This window comes from Anopheles merus, chromosome 3R, assembly GCF_017562075.2.
Source record: "Anopheles merus strain MAF chromosome 3R, AmerM5.1, whole genome shotgun sequence".
Taxonomy (NCBI): Eukaryota; Metazoa; Arthropoda; class Insecta; order Diptera; family Culicidae; genus Anopheles; species Anopheles merus.
In genome coordinates, this window is record NC_054084.1 from 12,251,492 (window position 1) to 12,270,293 (window position 18,802).

The 18,802-nt window shown below is 45.5% G+C and overlaps 2 protein-coding genes across 2 annotated transcripts; both read left to right on the forward strand.

Annotated features, from left to right (window-relative positions):
• The first annotated feature begins 1,863 nt into the window (after window positions 1-1,863).
• Window positions 1,864-10,170, forward strand: LOC121597441 (protein-glucosylgalactosylhydroxylysine glucosidase-like). Its single transcript, XM_041923195.1, has 8 exons — window positions 1,864-3,021; window positions 3,608-3,933; window positions 6,248-6,577; window positions 6,809-7,199; window positions 7,284-7,528; window positions 7,616-7,703; window positions 8,777-9,468; window positions 9,564-10,170. Exons 1-8 carry the CDS (start codon window positions 2,861-2,863, stop codon window positions 9,653-9,655), a joined length of 2,325 nt encoding a protein of 774 aa, XP_041779129.1. The 5' UTR covers window positions 1,864-2,860; the 3' UTR covers window positions 9,656-10,170.
• Window positions 10,171-11,384: 1,214 nt separating this feature from the next.
• LOC121597088 (protein-glucosylgalactosylhydroxylysine glucosidase-like) lies at window positions 11,385-14,092 on the forward strand. The gene is made up of 3 exons (XM_041922600.1): window positions 11,385-13,126; window positions 13,205-13,683; window positions 13,759-14,092. The coding sequence occupies exons 1-3, from the start codon at window positions 11,463-11,465 to the stop codon at window positions 13,938-13,940; spliced, it is 2,325 nt and encodes a 774-aa protein (XP_041778534.1). The 5' UTR covers window positions 11,385-11,462; the 3' UTR covers window positions 13,941-14,092.
• Window positions 14,093-18,802: the final 4,710 nt, after the last annotated feature.

The window sequence follows — 18,802 nt, forward strand, 5'->3', positions numbered from 1 at the left end:
GAAGCACTTTGGTTTGTTTTGCTGATAGTGGCAAAAGGGAATATGTACGCCGTGGTGTTTGTTTGCAATTTGCTATGGTAGAGCTGAGCTACTTGCTTTAAAATCCATTCGAAACATAAATGGCTTATATGATGATTTTTCTAACACTAAAAACGTGTGTAATTCATAAGAAATTGTCAAGCGTGTGACAGCTCTCCCAGACAACTTAATATTGCAGGCCAAAAATGCACCACACCAAAAAGAAAGCTTCCCGATACAGGGTTTTCGAGGATTATATAGATATGTTCAGCGAGTTGCAGATTCTTTCAGGCACATAATAGACTCTTTCAGCGAGATATAGAATTGTTCGGGTGTAGGTGTAGACATGTTCGGTTATACTGTAGAGCTGTCACTTTCGTACCCCTTGGACTGCAGCTTGCATCATTCTCATCAGAAGGTAAACAAACGGTTTTCCAAAAAATATGCTTTTTTCAATTAATTTATGTATTAACCAGCTTGAGGAATGATTATTAGCTACTTTTATGACTTTTAAGAATGAAAAATTGAACCCTGCGGCACAGTGTGTAAACAAAACAAATGACAGCTCTACAGAATCGCTGAACATGTCAACGCCTACTTCCGAACAATTCTATATCTCGCTGAAAGAGTCTATTATATGTCTGAACGAATCTACAACTCGCTGAACATGTCTATATAATCCTCGAAAACCCTGTAAGATCACGGCTCCAATTTCCCGCACCATCGCAGAAAGATTGATTGTCAGTGGCCAGTCGAACGTCATTGATTGGCGCCCGCTTTGTGATTAGTTGATTTTTATCAATCTTCCCCAAGCCGCAGCAGTGCACAAACAAACGGACAGTCCGACACTCTTATTGATTTATTTTACCCCTTCTGGGCCGAAACCCTTTCCACGCGTTAATGTCCTGTCAGCATCATTCAACAGTAGCACCAGCAGCAGCAGCAGCAACAGCTATCATCGGCTCAGAAGTGGACCATCAACGGCCAGTAGATGTCTTATCGCGTGGATGGTTGCTGCAGGCAAAGGCAAAAGATTAATGGACAACATCAAAGGGAATAATGCAGGATTGGGAGAGAGAGAGAGAGAGAGGCCAGGAAGCCTTCCGTTTCTGCTACCTCCGAACGCATGCTTGCGTATGTTTAGCGTGAAATAATTAATATAAATTATTGTGATTTTCAAGGCTTTTTTGCGCATGCCTTCCATGCGTGGTGCGAATGGTTAATGCGTTCTGCAGGGGGCGCAAACACACACACACACACACACTCAGAAGCACATTCCATTTCCTCTCTGTGTGTTTCATCTTTGCACCCCGTTTTGAAGGTACGTGTTTCCCTTTTTTTGCCCCCCCGCTTGATGCGTGATTCGTTCCCTTCCAGAAATTCTGAAGTACCCTAAATGCGTGAAGAGTCGCCCCTACGACAACGACGATGACGTCGGGTATGAGTTATTGCTTCGATCGATGGGCTAAAGTGGGCCCGGTAAGCATCCTAAAATCAATCACTGATAATTGAATAATTTTCGCTTTGCAAACGAAGTCACTTTACCAGTCGCGGCTACTTATCCATCAGCGGCTACTAGGCGGTACACACACCTGTTGCGTGCGCTTCAACGGTTCAACGCAAAAGTCTTCCCCCCTGTCAAAACATGTCCGCGGCGATGACGTTGGATGCTGGAAAACCGGTCCGCTACCTGTAGGAGCCGTGGGACTCGTTGCAAGCCGATCCGGGGAAGCTGGAAATCCGACCGCGTCCCTGTTTTTTTTTGTTTTTTTTTATGACAGGTAATGTATCGGAGACAGAGCGGGTATCATTACACATCAAGGCAACGAGAGGGCAGCACAAGCTGTCGCAATGTGGCATCCCGCTGAAGGGGCACAAGCGGGCGCGAAGATAATCGTAATCGCAATCGATTAGCAGCACTTTACGCGATAACGAAATCGGAACGGGCCAGTATGAAGGTGGCACGCGCAATATCAGTCAGCTGTCGGGCATTATCAGTGCTAGTGCGCGTGTGTGTTTTACAGTGTTTCTTGCAGCATCAAAATGAATGTCAGAAATGAATGCATACTCTTATCAATTACAAAATGTCGAAGGGAGCAATTAAATCATGTTTACGGATTGCTACAAACCATGACCACTGCCATGAACGCTATCGCCTCCAGAAGTTTGTACGAAATTGCTACTGGTGGACGGGAACACACCAAAACAAGCTGTTCGAACGATGGCCATCATTGTCGGTTGCACTTCCTGGAGCTGCTCCAGAATTGGCTCCAGTCCGCTTATCAAGCTCCGGTTGCTTAATGCTCTGTTTGCAAAACAAACCGCCACCCTTGGGAACCTTGGGAACGATTGCGCTCAATGCTGAAGTTTCGACATCATCATTCTTGCGATCGCCACCGCCACGGGTTCTTCGTTGGTGATCCGTCATTGGTGAAGAAAAGAGAAAGAGAGAGAGAGAAAAAAAACAACCAACGCCCTGGACCTTTTGTCACGACTTGGAAGTACGACCGGGCACACGAGCTGCTGGGAATTTGCTGAAACACTCAACACGGAAGGAAGCGCCACAGTGTTGCGCTGTTTGGAACGAAACGTGAAACCAGTAAACAAACCTCCATTCCCACTCCGCTGGCCCCGCTGGGTTGTGGACGGTAGCCGATCAACCAATTCCCAGGATCATTACACGCCGGCTGATCTAGTTTGGGCCAGGTTCGGTCCAGTGTTTGCCATTGCGCAATGATTGAGCGTGCTTAATTCTTGGCCTGAGTGAAGTGAACGATCGTGCTGAGTGAAGTTGCCAGTGAACATTAACCCCTCCACTAGTCAGTGAGACACACGCCGCGCCATGTCGATCGTGTGCAGGCTGCTAGTGAGCATCGTCATCCCAGGGGTTTGCCTAGCCACGGCAGGCGACGTGGGTGAACAATCCACCGTCCGTCCATCATCGGTCACGAGCGAATCAATAACGACCGTTGACAAACGCCAGTTCGAGCTGAGTGCCTCCGGGTAAGAATGGGTTTTAGCTTTTCCTATTTTTCCCCCCATTCTCATTGCTGCACTAGCATTGCGGCGAATGGGTTAATGATTATTTCATTAGCATAACTTTAGTCTTTCGCCCTCCGTTGCTCTTATCATCAGACGGAGGGTGAGTAACAGGAGAATAACAGGACCCTCCCCTTGTTCTGCTGCGAGCAAATGAAACATTTTCCCACATCTCCACAACACGACCGCTGTCGGCATACTTCCGAGCCAAGAGACATTAGAGCTCGGCTTTACCAGCCCCTATTTCTTCAGCACAGTGCTCTATAATTACTCTGTGAACCAAACATACACACACACACACACACACGTACAAAAACACAGGTTTCGAGAAGGGGAGGGAATTCGGAAATTAAGTCACCTCATCGGGCATGCACATTTTTAATCATGGGATACTGGTCCCCTTTCCTGCGAGTCGCGTCAAGGATTAACGGTTGCGCAAGATAAAGCACACCCCAAACCATCAAGCCTGTCAATACAAACGGTGCTCACACACACACACACACACACACACACACACACACACAAACAAAACATCCTTCTTCACTTTCAGCGAGATCCTGCACGACCCAGCGACACCGCTGCCAACCCTCGCCAACGGTCACCTCGGGTTCACCGTGTTCGAAGATGCGGTCTACCTGGCCGGCCTGTACAATGGTGCAGGTGGTTTGAGCCATCGCGCCCGGATACCGAACATGGCCAACGTACGGTTGTTGCTTTCCTGCAACTTTACGCTCGATCTTGGCAGGGGACTGTTTCGCTCTGACTTTGCCAATGACGGAGGATCTTTCCGATTGACTCATCTGCTCTATCCACACGCCCTGTATCGGCGTGTGATCGTGAATCTGTTCACCATCGAACGACTTGGAACGAACGACGGTAAGGATACACATGTTTTTGATAAAAAATTGCTCTTTTTTTAACAAGACGGCGGGCACAATGTATGCGAAAGTTTGACATGGAGACCAACAGAGACAGAAAATTGGATCCCACATTTATTATTTTATCCTGTGTAGAGCTTCGTGTCGCTTTCATACCGCCACGGAAATGTTCCATAGGGAGCAACACATTGTTTCTCAGGGTGTTTGCAGTGGCACTGGTGACCCCTTTTTCCAAACAGTGTAACGCTCAACATTGCGATGCACCTGCCTGGTTTCTTAAGAGGGTGCATATGTATGAACAGAATGGGTAGTCAAAGTACTGGAAAATAAAACATAACGTGACATTCCCATGTAGTGGCATGATCTGGGGGTATTGTGACAAATTTAAAAGTTTATTATAATGTTTTCGTCAAGGGCAGCAATGAGAATGATGGGAAGTGTGGGAAAATTGGCATATTAACTTAACGGATTCTAATAAATGTAGCAAACACATTACGTCCGTACTTACACTAACTGTTTGGGATAGCTGCTTATTAGGTGTAGCTAAGCAGGTGTATATTTTATTAGATGCTTCATTGAAAAATTAAAAATGTTAATTTTTCAAACTGCAGCACTCTGACTCCTTGTTCCAATTTTGGTGTTTATATCATTTTCCCGCAGAACCCTTCAAAACACAATTATAAACTTATGGACGTCACACTTCTTCCTTCTGATGTAGTAATACTATAGATTTTGGTATTCTAATAGATTTTGGTATTCTACTTGATTCTAATCTTAGCTTAGATTTTGATGCTATTATTAGCAAAGCAAACAGGACTTTAGGCTTTATACTTAGGTCTAGTCGTTTGTTTCATGATCCTTTGTTTCTAAAATCATTATCTGACTTGTCTAGACTGTTGCTTGGACCTCGAAACAAATAATTAAGCTTAATACTTTGGAGAATCGGAGAAAAGTGACCCGGGTGCAATTCATATTTAAACTATTAACTGGACTCATCGATGCTCCTTACTTGTTGTCCTCGTTAATTTTTTACGTGCCGAGCAGAGTTTTAAGACCCCTATAAATTTTAAATATTGGCCACCGTTCTCGTCTCTACGCTACGATCCGTTGCTCTGTATGAAAAACAAAATTAATAATTGTTTCAGTGTTGTCTATTTAGGCTACGGGAGCTAGACGCAGCTTTTGGAGTATATAAATACATGTTCTGAATGTAATCCTTATTTTGACCACTTAGTTTTTAATTTTTCATAGTTGCATATTTGCTCAAAGATAGCCATCTTGAGTTTGTGAGTTTGAGGTTCTTTGGTCGCCATTAGATTGGACATTTATTTCTTCTTCTTCTTTGACACAACAACTGCTGTCGGTCAAGGCCTGCCTGTACCCACTAGTGTAGTGAGCTTGGGTTTCAGTGACTTATTGTTACCATAGCAGGATAGTTAGTCCTACGTACGGCGGCACGGTCCATTTGGAAGTTGAACCCATGACGGGCATGTTGTTAAGTCGTACGAGTTGACGACTGTACCACGAGAACGCCCATTTCTCAGTACCATAAATGCTCCATTCTGCTTCTTATTTGGTGCAATAACCTTAGTCGATCTGGGCCTACCTAAACCCCTAGTGAGCTTAGCTATATGACTTTGGACAGTCAGTCCTACTCTTGGTGCATACGAGGCTTGAACGCATGACGAGCATGTTTTTAAGTCGTTGCTTATTGCAACATTGCTTTAAATTGGAAACAATTGTACCTAGTATAAGGTTAGGTACAGGTAGTATAATGTCAGAATATAAGGGCATACAGGTCTTAAAAATTTAGGATTATGTGAAGTTGTGTTTATATGACAAAAATATGTCCTCTATTCACTTTCAGAATATCATAATTATATTGTCTGCAGGTTGCATCTCTGCCATTTTACAAAGGAAATGATTATTATCTCAGCTCTAAGCAAATTCATGATCTTGAATAAATATATCTTCTTTTTGCTAATTGTTCGTGATATTTTGTATTTTTAAGTTATATAGTCGTGTTATTCTGATTACTCATTCCCGACGTCCTCAATACTTTAAGAGACCAAATCTCATAAGCAACCAAAATCATCAAAGCTTCAACAAACTGTTATTAAGATCAGATCTTTCTTCCATCAACAACGCCTCCTGGAGGACAGCAATCAAAGCCACACACCATGACAATCTCATCGCTTGAAAGCACACACATACACACACCGCATCGGGCAATTAAAACCGCACTATTTCTTCCGCTCGCTCGCTCTTCTGCTGCTTAATGTATTCGGTACCAACTTTTTCCTCACCTCCAGAAAACATCAGCCTTCCCATGATGCCAGCGCCCGCTTTCACCAGCGAGGACATTCAGTTTCAACCCATCAGCACACACGATGCCCGTGTGTACCGGAGCAAATCGCCCGCGCAGCCCGGCGACGCCAATGGGGATCCCATTTATCAGAGCTGCGGCACAACGCTTCAGGTGGAAAACGCAACCTACCAGAATCGGGGCAGAGCGGTCTGTGTGCTATGGAACCGTGTCCCCGAACGGTTGGTGCTGGGTGCGGGCAAGCGAAACATCACCTACCGCTTCCTAATGGCCGTCGATGGAGCTGAGGCAATTGCGCAGACGGAGTTCGAAACAGGTTCGCTTTCGGAACGGGTGAAACAGTTCCATCTTAAAACTAACAAGAATTCACTTACTTCCCGTTCAAAACTCCACCACACAGATAAGATTATTTCCACATGCCACCCTGTACGGGCGTGAAACTTCACGCTGCACAAAAGAAGCTGCCAATCTTTTCCATTTCTTCCGCTCTGATCTTGAGCGATCTCGATCTAATCTAGTGTCTAATCTAAAATAACATAATTCACAGCCCGCGCCCTCACGGACGATGCGCTGCTCGAGTCCCATACATCACTGTGGCGTTCGTTCTGGGCCCGTTCGGACATCCTAATCACCGGAAACGAACCGTTACAGCGTACCGTACGGGCCGGCCTCTACTATCTCGTCAGCAATCTACCGTTCGAGGCAAGCTTCACCGTGCGGAGTGGGCCATTTTGGGGCCTCAGCCCAACCGGGCTCGGGCGCGGCGGTACCAACCTGGACGACTACGAAGGTCACTCGTTCTGGGACACGGAGGTGTGGATATTTCTCGTGCTGAATCTAATCGATCCGTGGTACTCCCGGCTGCTGATATCGTACCGCACGAAGATGCTGCCGACTGCCAAGCGGCTGGCGCAGGAAGCTGGATACAGGGGCGCTCGGTAGGTTATACTCACGAAAACAAAACAAAAAGATCAGCATCAAAATGATCCGCTGGAAATTTACTTCAAATTTGCGCAAAACAGCTTCCCTTGGGAGAGCGCCTTTACGGGGGTGGAGGTAACGCAACCCTGCTGCCCAGCCGTAGCCCAGTACGGTCATCACATCACGGGCGATATAAGCTTCGCCCTCCGGCACTATCTCGGCACCACGCACGATCGGGAAGGGTTGCGGCAGCTGGGAGGCTGTGAGATGGCTCAGCAAATAGCCGAATTCTGGAGCAGTCGCGTTAGGTTCAACTATACCGGCAGCGAGCAGTACGACATACCGGGTAAGCGGGCGCCATTTAACTAGAATCGGCGTTGTAGTAACAGCGTATGCGTGTGTGCATGTTTTCGGTTTTTATTGTATGTTTCAGTGGTAATGGGACCGGATGAGGATCATGAAAATGTAACGAACAACGCGTACACGAATGTGATCGCCGGCTATGCTTTATATTTTGGCGAGTAAGTAGAAAGCGCAACGGATCAAGCGGAGTGTGTTCCCATACTCGAACAGGGCTGGTCTAGTAGTTCCCAGTGGTTCTGTGGGAGGGTTGTCCAACTAATTAGATTGAAAAGGCGGGTCCGTCCTTCGTAGAAGACTGCGGTGATGTACAAAGAAGACCCCGACGGAGTCGGCGGATCTGCTTGATATGTTTGATTATGTTTGTTTTTGTTTCTCCTCAGGCTCTCCCGCTCTCTGGTCGGGGAAGCTAATGGATGAGCCAGCAAATCGTCAGGTTATTGGGAGAACACACAAGACAACCACAAAAGGTCGGAAAAGGGCAGGAAGTTTTTATTTTTTCAACGCGCCTTTTGGAGCTGATCTAGTTCCGCCCGTGGCTGTCGAGAGTAACGAAACACGAAAAGTTAACGAGATTGTGTTAGGTCATCTCTCTTCCGGTCGGGTATACGACATCTCTCGATCACTTGTTCGATCAAGTGGTAGCTAATCTGATTAAAATTATAACCTCAAAGACTTTCCTCTGCGCATAACTGCCTTCTGATCAGGAAGAGAGTATTACGGTACGCTTTCGGAAAGGCACGATCTAACGGCGCTCATGTTTGGGATGAGCTCCAAAACAACCTCCAAAAAGGATCAATTCAACTAACAAACTAACTGAAGAAATAACTGAAAACAAAAAAAAAAGGGAATTCATATTTCTGAAATCTTCGCAAAAAGGTTGTTTGTGCAAAAAAAACAACAAAAGCCGTAGCTCCAAATGATTGCAGCCCGCCTTCTTCCGCCCATTTGAGCGGCTGGCGGGCAGTAAATTAAATTTATGTGTTTTTAATGTGCCACAAACGCGGGCAGTCTTCTCGAGCGAGGCTTCACCCCAGTTTGGTTGATTATGAACCAACCCCCTTTACGCTGAGCGGGTGTGCCAAACGTCAGCTCTTAATTGATTCATAGTTCGTAAAAACACAATCGTCGGAGGAGTGATTTTATATCACCCCGCGCACACCGTACACCGGTGGTAATTAACAGGTCAGAATACAAGAATACAAGATGCGCTTGCCTCTTTCCGCGCGTGTAGATTCGCCCGCTGCATCTGTGAAGCTGACGGCAGGGACGATAAAGGATGGAGCGATATTGCCCGCCATATCAAGCTTCCGTACGATGAGATCGGTAACTTTCATCCCCAGTACGATGGGTACCTGGCGTCCACCGTCATCAAGCAGGCCGACGCCGTGCTGATTGGCTATCCGCTGCAGTACCCGGGGTTGAAAACGTACACGCGCTGGAACGATCTGCTCATCTACGAACCGGTAACGCGCCCCACCGGACCGGCCATGTCCTGGAGCATGTACGCCGTCAACCATCTCGACATCGACAACTATCGTGAGGCGGCACAGAACTTCAATCGCAGCTACCAACCGTACGTGCGCGGTCCGTTCCGAGTGTGGCAGGAGTTGGAGGGAGCGGCCCAGCACGGCGCACAGAACTTCCTCACCGGTGCCGGTGGATTTCTACAGGCTGTCCTGTTCGGGTACGCAGGCCTGCGGATGTATCTGGATCGGTTGGAGGTGAAGGCACACTATCCGCAGGAACTCTCCGGCGTTGGGATGGAGCAGCTCCAGGTAACTGGGATACAGTATCTTGGAGCGCTTATCACGGTAACGCAGTGGGGCGACCGAGCGGAAGTACGCGTGACTCATCTGGACGGCGAGCTGACGATAGAGCTGGGCGATGGGAATGCCCCCGTCGCGGTGGTGTGTAATCGTGTCTGTAAGTGCAAGAGAGTAGTACCGGAAATGATAAGGAATGATAATCGGTAGCGATAAGAATGGGAAGTAATTTTGGTTTTGTATTTTGTTTTGCAGATCCAGTAAACAAAGGAGTAACAGCGATAATACGGGCCAAAGCGTATCCGTACGGGGAGTGTGCGCTGCCAAAAGATGTAATTGGGAAGTGAAAATGGAAGGAAAATAGCTTCCAATAAATTGTGCCATTCAGAGACATTCTAACTGTATACTGCTACGAGTTCTAATAACTTTACAACGTCTTGAATTCAGAGGTCGACACTTGTCTACGTGTGTTTTACCAGACAACAATTTTACTTTAAAGTGTTATACTCGGACTTTTGTTTCAACTATTAGTCATTTTGCTGCTGTAGATATAATATTGTCTCTTTACTATGGGCAATATGGATGACACATCTGCAGAAAGCCATAATATTTTAGTAAAAAATATAGTAGCTATGCTCCAGCTGCAACTAGCCAAAGACCGTTCCAGAAGAACGATTACTAAATGCGATGCTAGATGTATATCCTGCACAAACTTGCATATATGTGCATGATTCAAAACGAGAGACAACGAACGGTGTTTATTCACTTTTAAGGAACTACTCGTACGGCACCTTTAAAAAGTGCTAACATACGCTGAAATGGAAGGCTCTGCCCTATCTGCTGCATAGCCTAGCCATTGCTTCTTAAGAATACCACCTATTTCGGACGATAGAGGTTGTGCTGGCTGAACAGATTATTAAACCAATTATCATACAGCTAAGCAATTTTTTGGACTGAATTCAAGAAATTAAAGGATGTAGATATTCTGCATAGTCGGTAAAAGATTTGATATCTACAAATACCATTGTATTGATCTCAATCTGCATCAAGCAACAATAGTCTACAAAATTGAATGAAAAACAGGAAACGTTTATTGATAGTTTCAGTTGGTGTACGAAGACGCTAACCCTCTTTTGAGGTCTTCCTTCAAGAATTTTACTGCTAATATATCGCTGAAAACTAGCATCAGAGTAAACCTTCAACAGTCTAGTCAGGTGCTGGAGAAGTCATCAAAAGATGGTAAAAGCAGTATATCATCTACTCCTATGATGCTTTTGCGCCAGCAATGAAGTCTTCTGTCTCTGTTCTGGTCAGTTGTGCTTTTATTACACATTTTCGTCAATTTCTAGGTTGTCTATCAGGAATTGAATACACCACAAGTAGATTGTGGGCCTAGCAGATCTCTGTTAGCTGCTCGATCTTTAGGAATTGATGTCTTCTCAATAAGCTGTCATTCTCAACAAGCTGACAGGCTTCATATAAGATTGTGTAACACCACAATGCTTTGCCTGATATCCGATAAAATGAGTTAAAAATAGGAACAGAAAACCATAACAAGTTAACACTTGTCTGTAACTTAAACAAGCCTGCCTGTGATTATACAGACTACCTGCCTACCAGCACATGTCTTATCATAACAAGATAGGGAAGCAATGTAATGCATGCCGAAAATGTGTAGCGATGAAGCTGAATGTAAATCCATTTCGGAAATAGATTGTTTTGAGCAAACCGGTGTTATTACACCACCAATTCAACGGTAAAATTCATCAAACCGTACAACATATGGCTTCAGGGTGGTTGGTTGGGTAAAAATACATGTAGCTTAACCCCAAATCAGTGTCTTATCGATTGCGAATAGATATGATTGAATATTTTCGGATGACAAACAATGTCGTTCGTGAATCAATCGTCCTCTTGCCAGCACCCCACCCTCCCCCCCCCCCCCCCGTTTCAGACCTGTGGTATTCCTGAGCTATCTTATCACATACCTTACCCTATGGGTTTCTTATCTTATCACCCTTTTCGATATGACGTGCTCGTTCCCATTCGACCGTTATTGCGCTATAAGCGATTGGTAACGTGCGCCCATCAGCTCAGTATTTGTGCACTAGTGACTGGTGAAGGTAGTGCACCTTCCCGATCGCGTATAACAGTATGACAGTTCGTTCGATTGTAGCCTTAAGTTTGCTGGTGGTAGTGCTCGGTGCGTTCGCCAGCGCCCAAAGTGATACAGATGATGGGAATTATCGTTTTCAAACTCGGCCACCGCTGCCGGACGCTTCCGTGATGCCAACGCTGGCCAACGGAAACATCGGCTTTGTCGCGTACGGTGAATACGTCCACCTGAACGGGGTGTACAATGGGCTGCGTGGCAAGTCGCACCGTGCCCGCATACCGAACTACGGCAACATACAGCTGACGGCCTGTTCGCCCAGCAGCCCGGGAGGTGTAGCGTCCACCTGCACCTACCAGCTCAACATGCGAACGGGCAAGTTTGTGACGGTCGAGGAGACGAGTGACTACCGGCTAGTGCACGAGATGTACCCCCATCGGTACTACGACACAGTGCTAGTGAACCGCATTCGTATACAGCGCCTCGGCTCGACCAACACCATCACGGCACGGTTGTCTCAGATCCCAGGGCTGCAGGCCGCCGACTTTACCTGGCAGCCGAGCACGGAGTTTGTCATGTGGGGCCAGCTGTACAAATCTCAGTGCGGCGTTACGGTGCAGGTCGAGGAGCCGACCGTGCAAGCGTTCGGGCACAATGTGTGCGTGACCTATCCGGCCATCCCCGAGACGGTACAGATAGAACCGGACACGATGGCTAGAGAGTTTCTGTTCTTTACGGCATTCACCATGACGGAGGAGGACGGTCGGCGACAGCTGGAAGTCGTGACGGGTTTGACCGGTGCGCAGGAGGAAACGCTTCACATGCGCGAAATGGATAGGCTGTGGGAGCGTTACGGAATCAGTGTGGAACGCAACGATGAGCTCGATCGAGTGATAAAAGCAAGTGCGTTCTATCTGTTCAGCTCACTGCCGGCCCATCAGGTGGCGACCTCCATCGGGCGGTATCCGTTCTACGGGCTTGCACCGGCCGGTCTGGGTCGCGGTGGTATAGAGGAGCAAGAGTACCAGGGACACAGCTTCTGGGACACGGAGATTTGGATGTACCCGTCAATTCTGCTGATGGATCCTATCAATGCGGCAAAGGTGCTGAGCTACCGTACCACCGTCATCGGTGGAGCACGCATGAACGCGATGAAGAACGGTTTCGAAGGCATCCAGTTCCCCTGGGAGTCTGCCTTTACCGGCACGGAGGTGACACCAGACTGCTGCCCGGAGGTGGCAGACTTTCAGCATCACATTACCGCCGACATTGTGTTTGCGGCGCGGCAGTACTTCTACGCGACTGGCAACACGGACTGGCTTAAGTCGCACGGTTGCCGGCTGGCAGCGGACTCGTCGCTCTTCTGGCTGAGCCGTGCATCCTACAACAACGCCACCGACCTGTACGACATCCACAATGCAATGGGACCGGACGAGGACCATCCGAACGTATCGAACAATGCGTTCACGAACGTGATGGCGGCGCACAATCTGTTCTTCGGGGAGTTCGCTTCTTGCTACTGCCGGGATCAGACGGTCAACGAGACTGTCCGACGAGAGTTGCTGCAGGTTGCGCGTGGATTAACGCTACTGTACGACGCTGAGGGTGACTTCCATCCGCAATTCGAAGGATACCAGCCGGGCACACCAATCAAGCAGGCTGATACGGTGCTGCTCATCTATCCACTGCAGCACCCGATGAATGTGTAAGTGAGCAGTAGATTTTCGTGATGATATAATCCCAAACCCTAACACACGCCTTTCCGGCTTATCGCTCCAAACAGCTCCACCAAGGCAAACAATCTGCGCCAGTACTCGCAGGTGACGCGTGAAAACGGACCGGCAATGACGTGGGCCATCCACACGATCGGGCACCTGGAGCTGGGTGAGGTACAGCAGGCGGCCACCATGTTCGATAAGAGCTATCGCCAGTATCTGCGCGCCCCGTTCAACGTGTGGAGCGAGAATGGGAACAATGAGCCGGGGGCGGGCAACTTCATCACCGGTGCCGGTGGGTTCCTGCAATCCCTCATCAATGGGTACGCGGGCGTACGGTTGCATCAGGACCGGTTGGAGATTAAGAATGCACGGTTGCCGCCGGACACGCGCTCACTGCATCTGCCAACGGTGGAGTACCGTGGCGTATTGTTTGCGCTGACGGTGAACGAAACCGGGATTAAGGTTGCGATCCGGGCCGAGGGGCAGCCGGATCTGAAGCTAACGGTCGACGGAACGGAGCGACGCATCTGCAAGGATTGTGAATGTAAGTATTAATCTACTACGGGTGCGTTTTCGTACCAGTTTGTCGCTTATACTATGCTTGCTCTATTTTTTACAGATGAAGGCACAACCGCTATCATACAGCAGTTAAAGGACCAAATATTCGAAGGCTGCCGACTACGGCCAACTACCCTGGGCGTGAAGGTTGCGGACCAGACGGATGCTGCTCCGGCTCTTCGCACCACGGCGTTGGCTTTCTTGTCCCTCATCGTTTGCTTGTTGCTGAGCAAGATGTTCTGAGGAATCAAAAAGAGGGAGCTAAGGTTTAAGGCGTGTTTTACAAAATATTTTATAATTTTGTTCCGTAATTCTAAAATATGATGTATTATTTGTTTGCCTTTTTGAGATTTAAGGTAACGTTTTTGTGTAATAAAATAACGATGCTCTTTTCACGAGCTTTCATACCAAAAATTTTGAAAAATATCCTATCAACTCTTCGCTCTTATTTGAATCGATGCATCGATCCTGGAGGATTCACATCATTCACTAACTATTACTCTGTGCGCACATCTCTACAGTGTAAGCTCGTTGGGGGAGCCACTTTATCGCCTAAAGGTATGCAATGCCAATGTGATGGCAAACTGTAGAATAACACGATACCGTGCGTTTAGACGTAGCGCGACAATTTCACACGCAGTGAAACTTAAAAAGGTAGCCAAAATCATGCTTAAATATATATGTTCAACTGTCTTCCTGTATGGTGCAATGACATTCGATAAAATGCCACGGTTTTGTATTCTATACGCACTTTTGAAAGTAAACCGTAATAAAAGATAGCCGAAAAGAGTATAAAAATTTTTGCTACGAGTTTCGCACTTTCGCTCTAAACCTAAACTGACATCAGCTTGTTTGTTCATTCCATTTTTTTTTTAGTTTGGCACCGTACGTCGGGGAAGAAATGGTAGCATTTTTTTTTTGTTTTTCCATCAATCCATCAAACAATTGACTCACATGCAGAAAATAAAATGATCCAACGTAAGAACATTCTCAAATATACTGACGTATTCCAGCGATTCCATCGTTTGGATGTATTCCATCTTTGTTCAGGTGCGAACTACGAATTGCGAATCTACGTGTGTTGGCAAATACTTCCTACCGCACAGGTAACGTTTGTCGGATTACAGTCACTATAAAGGAAGCACGCAGACTACTAAGGATATTCAAAACATGGTACAGGCAATAAAGCGTTTTCTGAAGCGTTTAGCAGCTGTCAGTTGTTATGTTGCGCTCCGTGTTATGCTGTGTCGGAGTCCTGCGGTGACTGACAAGCTTAGCTTAATGCCGGCGCAAGCATAATCATGATTTTTGTCTGGCTGTGAACAGTGCTGCCAAATGCCACTGTTTCAATCATCAACACTCATGACTGAAACGAAGCTCAAATCAGATCACGTACACAACTGAGATGATCAGTGACTATACTCAAACAGTAGAAGAATCAATCACATGCTTGGAGACGTTTAGTTTAGCACCCAACTTTTGGTCACTCACTTGGTCACGACATTGTTGTCGGCGATAATCGCGACATTCTTGAAATACACTTGGCGCGTGGGCTCTAACAACAAATTGAACATGCTTTCTCCCTCTATCTGTTTTGATTATCTGTCGGGTCAAACAGAGCGAGAAAACATGCTCATTTTGTTTCTTGGAACCACTCGCACGCAAAGCATATCACCCGTGACCATCGCGATGATCACCGACTGAAAATGTCGCGACCAAGTGATTGAACACGAGTTGGTTGCACACAATGGCACCAAGCATGCGATGGTCGCACCAACTGTTTGAGGCTCACCTCTGATCTTCGCAGTAGAGCTCGTGGCGCTGAGATGATTTAGTTTCAGCCAGAATTTGTCATTTCTATGTCAGTGACATTTTGCAAAATTGATCACAGCAAAAAAAGTCGTGATATAGTGGCTGACCAAGCGATGGTCGCAAACATGTCACGAGCATGTATTAGTCACACCAATCGTTCTGAGTATCACCTCTGATTGTCACAATTGAGTACGTGACGCTGACATGGATTTTGTTTCTGTTAGATTTTTTATGACATTGATAATGACATTTTGCAGCACTGGTTGTCACTGCTCTATTTGGCAGTTACTTTAGTAATGGTGCAAAACCAGTGTTTAAATAAGCTAAGATGGCGGCAAGCTATCTGTTCTCGTTGAATCAAAGAGTTTAAAGATTTCGAAGAGAACCCACTAGAGTCGTGAAAGTTTCGGTTGAAATCTTTATTCGCCTTCTAAGGCGACTAAGGCGGCGCTCTGGCACCAATCGAACACGACATCCGACTCAAACAAACCCATATAATCATATAGAGGTGCACTGTCAGACACGAACAAACAAACAAGACAAACATGTCAAATCCCACACATTTTTCATGTTCGATGTCGTGTTCGATTAGTGCTAGAGCGCCGGGTAAGACCTTTAATGCCTTCTGAATGCCTTCAAAGCCGTTTAATGCTGGTAGGTACCTCACCGCCTAAAGGTATGCAATGTAAATATAGTGACAAACAGTGAAAACCACGATGCTTTACAAGTACCAAGACAAGAAAGTCAAATGTATTGATATCGGTTGTTCTATACGTACTTTCGTACGAAAACCGTGATACACGAAAGCTGAAGAGTGTTCACAAGCGTATACTACGAGCTTGTTGACCTATAAACCTAAACCAACAACGGCATGTTTGTTCATGCCATGTTTTTAACACCGTATGTCTGGGAGTATAGGGTAGCAACAACACTCGGGAATATAGATTCGGTTTTATGGGACTACATCAATACTGCTACAGCTGTACAGTATTTATAAAACTTTTTCATCAAACGACTAACTCATAAGCAAAAAATTAAATGACCCATCGTTGATACAATCACTAATATACGTAAATGTAAACATCAGACTGATTGTATGTCTCCCATCTTTATTCAGGTGCAAACTTCGAATCTACGTTTGTTGGCAAATGGTTTCTTTCACACAAGCAACGCATATCTGATTATATTCAATTGATAAGAAGCACGCTGATGAGCTGTAAAATCACATCTTTCAAAAGCAACCTAGCAAGCAGTCATGCTACGTCATATACTTCTTCTTCTGCTCAGGATCCATTTAAATCTTATCATAGTTTTAACGTTGTTGTTCCACTTATTCCACTCATCCTTTCTTTTTCGTTTGCATGTCTTGTATGACCTAATAAAACTATAATAAAACTCTTTAAAGACTGAAAGGGCCCAATGAAGTCATAATAATGGTTGATAATTATTTGGAAATTAAATCAAATCACTATCACTTATCATCAAAATCAAAAAGTCACTAAAAGTCAAGCCCACTAGTGGTACTGGCAGACCTTGCCCGGCAAATGGTTGTTGTGCCAAAGAAGAAGAAGAAAGTTTTAAATCACGTACAAATAGAAAATCGAACAGGAAAACAATGAGTTACTAAACAAAAATTCAATTCAATGTTCAATTTAAATACACAATCTTTAGTGTCAAGTATTTGCAACATATTGGAGCAAGGAAAAATCATAAAAGAAAAACATTTTAAAAAAACATTTGAATGCCCTAAAGTTTATTATACCCTAAGTTTAAGTTTAACAAATCTGTACAACTTTGTGCACAAATTTGGAAAATAGTTGTTGTAGCTGTTGTTTTATTTTTTACGAGACTTTTTTTTAGGAAAAAAGTGTTCACAAGTGTATGCTGAAATATTCTTTCGCTTAAAAAAATATCAAACAGTGTTATGTTTAGTCGTGCCATTTCAACACCATACGTTGGAAAGAACATTCAAGAATATCAATTGCGTCTTTTCGGGCTGCTGTACATTGAGCTTAGACTTCTTGCAAATACCAATCACACGCTGCCTGCTTGTGTATCTCCGATCTTTGTTCAGGTGTAAACAGTGCACAGTCTGTTCCCGAGTTACGCTGATCTCTACGCGGATTCGAAGATACGCGGTTTTCAGAATTTGACAGATCAAATGTCAAATCAGTTCAATTTTATTTAGTATATATAAGTACTAATTGGGCCGGTCTGGTGGTACAGTCGTCAACTCGAACGACTTAACAACATGCCCGTCATGGGTTCAAGCCCCGAATAGACCGTGCCCCCATACGTAGGACTGACTATCCTGCTTACGGTATCAACAAGTCACTGAAAGCCAAGCCCATTTCACTATTGGGGGTACAGGCAGGCCTTGACCGTCAGCGGTTGTTGTGCCATTTAAAGAAAGTAAAAATATAAGTTCTAAATTTAATAAAAAAATACCGAGTTATCAATTGTATTTTGACTGCAAATCGCGAAATACGACTTACGCGCATTCCTCGGGAACGCACAAACCGCGTAACTCGGGAACAGACCGTATTGCAAATCTACGCATGACGGTGAATGTTTTCTTCCATTAGTGGTGGGCAAAACGGCTCCGGAATCGTTGGTCTGGAGCCGGCTCCGGAGCCGTTAGTTAGCGTGATTATTACGCCTTTTTGATGGCGGTGCTATGCGGTGCACTGCGGGCTTCCGACTAGTGGTTGCGCACGGTTCCGGACGGCTTCGAGCGGAATCGACTGTTCGAATTAGTCGGAACCGAAGCCGGAGTAGTAATCAAGGTCCTTGAAAGAGAACAGGTCGAAGCGCTTAGAGTAAATTGACAGAATGCCATGGGAAAATTTTGACAGTTAAAGTGAACATTGTTTATGTTTAGCGATGGACGTTGCTATGGAGTGAATGAGAGTTTTGTTCAGCATTTTACATTAAAATTCCTGTTAAAATATTTGAAGAATTAGATTTCAATTAGAATATTACATGACTGATACAATCCAAGGATCTCATTTATCATTCGTAGCCGGGTCATAAGTAAATGACGGTATGCATATTGTACCAGTGTGTGTCGATTGGATGTTTCATTTTACTCTCATTGTTCAATTGAAAGTAAAAAGGACTTCTTTAACTCAGTTGAACATGTTAAACATTTCGTTTTTCCAGCAGGACCGTTGCAAACGGTAGTGGTTTGTGGTGACGGAATGGTAAATAATGAAAAAGGTTATCAATGTTTCTAAATACAGAGTAGACTGCAATTACTTCTCCTTTATTGTCCAGAAGTGATTGACCGCAAG

Coding starts and splice junctions, on each gene's coding strand:
- LOC121597441 (XM_041923195.1), top strand. CDS start 2,861: ATGTCGATCGTGTGCAGGCTGCTAGTGAGCATCGTCATCCCAGGGGTT. Junction 3,022..3,607: donor TTCGAGCTGAGTGCCTCCGG/GTAAGAATGGGT, acceptor CTTCACTTTCAG/CGAGATCCTGCACGACCCAG. Junction 7,704..8,776: donor TATGCTTTATATTTTGGCGA/GTAAGTAGAAAG, acceptor CCGCGCGTGTAG/ATTCGCCCGCTGCATCTGTG.
- LOC121597088 (XM_041922600.1), top strand. CDS start 11,463: ATGACAGTTCGTTCGATTGTAGCCTTAAGTTTGCTGGTGGTAGTGCTC. Junction 13,127..13,204: donor CTGCAGCACCCGATGAATGT/GTAAGTGAGCAG, acceptor CGCTCCAAACAG/CTCCACCAAGGCAAACAATC. Junction 13,684..13,758: donor CATCTGCAAGGATTGTGAAT/GTAAGTATTAAT, acceptor TATTTTTTACAG/ATGAAGGCACAACCGCTATC.